This window comes from Poromitra crassiceps (genome assembly GCF_964638095.1).
Source record: "Poromitra crassiceps genome assembly, chromosome: 20".
NCBI lineage: Eukaryota > Metazoa > Chordata > Actinopteri > Beryciformes > Melamphaidae > Poromitra > Poromitra crassiceps.
Window position 1 is genome coordinate 28137147 of NC_139637.1, and position 5000 is coordinate 28142146.

General features: G+C 46.3%; 1 protein-coding gene across 1 annotated transcript in view; it reads right to left on the reverse strand.

Moving 5' to 3' along the window:
- The window catches only part of LOC310795003 (protein NLRC3-like), a gene marked incomplete at both ends in the record, with an annotated part of 30994 nt that overhangs the window by 3725 nt on the left and 22269 nt on the right, over nt 1–5000 (reverse strand). Inside the window, 2 exons of the mRNA XM_083657025.1 lie at nt 1426–1599; nt 2171–3956. Coding sequence (XP_083513151.1) covers nt 1426–1599; nt 2171–3956 — 1960 coding nt within the window. The remainder of the gene's footprint in view (nt 1–1425; nt 1600–2170; nt 3957–5000) is intronic.

A 5000-nucleotide genomic window follows, 5' to 3' on the forward strand; every position in this document is an offset into this window, starting at 1 on the left:
TTCTGTCTGTCTGTCTGTCTGTCTGTCTGTCTGTCTGTCTGTCTTTCTGTCTGTCTGTCTGTCTGTCTGTCTTTCTGTCTGTCTGTCTGTCTGTCTGTCTGTCTGTCTTTCTGTCTGTCTGTCTGTCTGTCTGTCTTTCTTTCTGTCTGTCTGTCTGTCTGTCTGTCTGTCTGTCTGTCTTGTCTGTCTGTGGAGCGATGGCGGTCTGTCTATGCGAGACCGATTGAAACAGCTGAGGCCTAACTTACTGTATGGATTTTTAAAGTCAATAACATTCAGTGAGTATCGAAGCATTTCATTACTTTATATGTACTGTATTTATGTAATAAATTGTCAATTATATAAAGTGTCAATTAGATGGTAATCTGCATGAGAAATGAAGAAAAAAAGAAAAAAAATCTGTTATAATGATCAAAGACATGTATGTTAGGGTTAACATAAACTCCTGTCAGTGCCCCTGACCAACTGGCAAAAGAACTGGAGTTGGTCCCCGGGCGCTGCACTGCAGCTGCCCACTCCTCCTAGTTCTAGGAAGGTTCCTAGTAGAGGATGGGTCAAATGCAGAGGATCCCCCCCCCCCCCCCCGATTTTTTATCCCATTTTTATCCCCCATTAGTGCTAATTTAATGTATTTATCCTGGTTGCTACTCCACCCTCTGCCGATCTGGGGAGAGCCGAAACTGGCTCCATGCTTCCTCCGAGACATGGGCAGTTAGCCAGACGCTTCTTTTCACCTGACAGAGCAAGCTTCACCGGTAGGACATAGCACGTGGGAGGTTCACGCTATTCCAACCAGTTCCCCTCCCTCTGAACAGGCGCCCTTAACGACCAGAGGAGGAACCACATTAGCAACCAGGATATTGCATGTTTTGGTGAAGGGGGTTCCTATATGAAGGAAACCCCCGGTAGGCACGGGGAGAACATGCAAACTCCACACAGAAAGGCCCTTTTGACGACCCCACCCGGGCGGTGGGCACTCGAGGACATGCGGACGGACACGCATTCCTTCAGCGCTCACAGCGTCCCAGGTGGGAATCGAACCCAGGACCTTCGAGCTGTGAGGCGACAGCGCTTACCACTGCACCACCGTACCCCCCTAAAGAGGATTTAATAAATAAATAAAAGGATAACTTCACTTCACTTCACTTCAATTTGACCCGTCCCAAAGTGATCACTATAAGAGGAGAGCACTGTATTTAAAGAGTCACATGTTGGATTGTCTCATTGGAGTACATTAGTTATAATGAAACAGTGTAATTGTCTGCAAATTAACAAATGACCCAGAGAGTTTGTGTTTCGTATTTTTGGTTTCAGCAACAGAGGCAGTAAGGATAGGAAAGACCTATAGAGCTCAGGTATTTTCACTGACATTAATGTGCATATAGGCTAATGCAGAATTTAATGTGTCTGAACAGTTATCCTGACCTGAGAGTTTCCAGTCTGCAGTGTGGACTCTCCAGTCCTGCAGAAAGCATCTTCACACCAGAATCATGCAAGTCGTTGTTACTCAGGTCCAGCTCTTTCAGACTAGAGGACTGGGAGCTGAGAACTGAGGCCAGAGCTGCACAGCTTCTCTCTGACAGCTGACAGCCACTCAGCCTGAAGAGGAATTAATGATGAAGAGAAACAAGAACATTAAAATATGTATTTTTCTATCCTGTTTTACAGATCACATCATATATTGAATCTATCCAGTTTGCTATGCACTAGTCTCGCTGGCCAGTCTCCCCTCCCTCCCGTGAGAAGAGTCTGTCAGCGCAGGTCTCCATTGTGGGATTGCGATGGACGGCATTTGGTGGCAGTGCCCTTGGAAAATAGTTTCCAACAATCCAACTTGCCATTTTCAGCGTGTAGCAACGAGCTAGCGTGTAGGTTTCTGCCGTTAGCTTGCTAGCTAGTTAACGTTGTTGTTTTCACTGAGGCGCAGGGGACTATTTACAGCGACACACAGGGAGGAGGGAGCGGAAGCTGCTCTGATTGACATGGTCGGAGGCAATGACAGAGCTTGTAGTAAGCCGGGAGTGGACAGCCGGCCGCGACTGAAACAGTCGCTCCAATGGGGAGCAGCTGTAGCAGGGGAGGGTTTATCCCAGTAGCCTGTTTCCGTGCAGCCAGACGACTCTCACGGAAGGGAGGGGAGGCTGGCCAGCGAGACTAGCTATGCACTTACACAGATTTATTTGAGGCTTTAACCACTGGCAGCAGCTTCAGAAGAGCATCCTCTGAAGCAGAGTATTTCTTCAGGTCAAACACCTCCAGGTCTTTGTCTGATGACAGTAAGATGAAGACCAGAGCCGACCACTGAGCAGGGGAAAGTTTCTCTGTGGAGAGACTTCCTTCTCTCAGGTAATGTTGGATCTCCTCCACTAGAGAACGGTCATTCAGCTCATTCAGGCAGTGGAACAGATTGATGCTTCTCTCTGCAGAAGGAATGTCCCTGATCTTCTCCTTGATGTACTGGACTGTTTCCTGATTGGTCTGTGAGCTACCTGCTGTCTGTGTCAGCAGATCTTGGAGGAGTCTCTGATTGGTCTGCAGTGAAAGACCCAGGAGGAAGCGGAGGAACAAGTCCAGGTGTCCATTTGGGCTCTGTAAGGCCTTGTCCACAGCACTCTGGCAGAGGTGAATTACCTGAGATTTGTCTCTGGAGGTTGATTGTGGTTCTGACAGCTGATTGACACCAGAGTCGATGAATGAGACCATGACATAAACTGCAGCCAGAAACTCCTGAATGCTCAGATGTACAAAGCAGAAGACCTGGTCCTGGTACAGCCCACACTCCTCTTTAAAGATCTGTGTGAACACTCCTGAGTACACTGAAGCTGCTGTGATATCAATGCCACACTCTGTCAGGTCGGCTTCATAGAAGATCAGGTTGCCTTTCTCCAGCTGCTCAAAAGCCAGTTTTCCCAGAGAGAGAATCATCTCCCTGTTCTCTGTCGTCCAGTGTGGAGCTGCCTCAGTTGTCCCATGATACTTTACGTTCTGTAGTTTGGACTGAACCACCAGGAAGTGGATGTACATCTCAGTCAGGGTCTTGGGCAGGTCTTCTCTCTCACTGGTTTTCAACAAAGACTCCAGAACATTTGCAGAGATCCAGCAGAAGACAGGGATGTGGCACATGATGTGGAGGCTTCGTGAAGTCTTGATGTGGGAGATGATTCTGCTGGCCTGCTTCTCATCTGTGAATCTTTTCTTGAAGTACTCTTCCTTCTGTGGGTCAGTGAACCCTCTCACCTCTGTCACCATGTCAACACACTCAGCAGGGATCTGATTGGCTGCTGCAGGTCGTGTCGTCATCCATAGGCGAGATTTGGGGAGCAGTTTCCCCCTGATGAGGTTTGTCAGCAGCACGTCCACTGAGGTTGACTCTGTAACATCAATCAGGATCTCGTTGTTCTGGAAGTCTAGAGGAAGTCGACACTCATCCAGACCGTCAAAGATGAACACAACCTGGAACTTGTCAAACCTGCAGATTACTGCTTCTTTGATCTCAGGAAAGAAGTGATGAAGAAGTTCCACCAAGCTGAACTTTTTCTCTTTCAGCAGATTCAGCTCTCGGAAAGTGAATGGAAATATGAATTGTATATCCTGGTTGGCTTTGTCTTCAGCCCAGTCCAGAGTGAACTTCTGTGTTAACACTGTTTTCCCAATGCCAGCCACTCCCTTTGTCATCAATGCTCTGGTTGGTTTGTCTCTTCCAGGTAAGGGTTTGAAGATGTCTTCACATTTGATTGGTGTTTCTGGTCTCGCTGGTTTCCTGGATGCTGCTTCAATCTGTCTGATCTCATGTTCATCATTGACCTCTCCACTCCCTCCCTCTGTGAGGTAATGCTCTGTGTACATCTGATTCAGAGGAGTTGGGTTTCCTGCTTTAGCAATCCCTTCAAACACACGCTGAAACCTCTCCTTCAGATTACATTTGAGTTCACGTTGGCAGATGCCAGAAAGAGTTTCTGAAAGAACAAACGACAAATAACATCAAAGAGTGAACATTTCCTGGTAAATGTATATCTTCAAAAAATGAATAAAAACAGCTCGCACACTGCAGGGCTCCATTTACAGTGATGTATTAGCACCAAAAGATTAAAGTGACATTTCCAGCATCAAGCTCTTCATCAGACTGATGAAGACCTTGATGCTTGAACTGTCACTTTAGTAGCTCAATCAGGTTCATTATGTCTTCTTAGTTCAAATGATAGTTTTTGTTTATTTTAATCAGACAAATGTGTAGTAGATGTATTTTTTTTTAACCTTGACAGTTTCAACTGACATCTGCAGTCTTCCTCAGACAGGCCCGGCGTTGGAGGGGGGCCTGACCGGGCCGGGCCCCCCCATTCCCTAAACTGGCCCCCCCATTAATTTTTTTTTTTTGTGTGTGTGCTAAAAAACGTTTTTTCCGTTTTTCTGTTTTAAAGTTTAAAACGGAATCTGGCTGTCATTAGGCATTGATTAACTGAATGCTATTGCTAACTGTTACTTTGAACCTCCATTTGCAATGATTCTGGCTGGATATTAACTATTGTAAATTTGTCACAATGAATGCAATTTGTGCACAATGTGTAAATACATTTAATATTAATTGTTTAGGCCTAATTATTTGTAAAGTCACAACACATTAGAGATGTGTGTAGTTCTTCATAGATTTAGCCTCTTCATTTTGCTCTCAAATGCACCAGGTTGACGAATTTTACTTTAAAATGTACAAAATCTTCTTCCGGGGGAGAATCCCCCCGGACCCCCCTTGGGTAGCTTGGCCCCCCCAAGCTAGGGGCAGGCCCCCTCTGTAATTTGGTTCTGGAGCTGGGCCTGTCCTCAGAAGCGTCAAATGACAGCTGTGAGGTGTCACCTGGTTGATGTATATATTTAAATCAACCTGGTCTCACTCCCAGTACAGTGTGCTGTCTTGTCACGGCCCCTTGGTGTCGTTATTGTGGACGAGAAAGATACCTTCACATTGTAATATGCAGAAGAAGAACCACTGGACCGTCTGGAGGTCA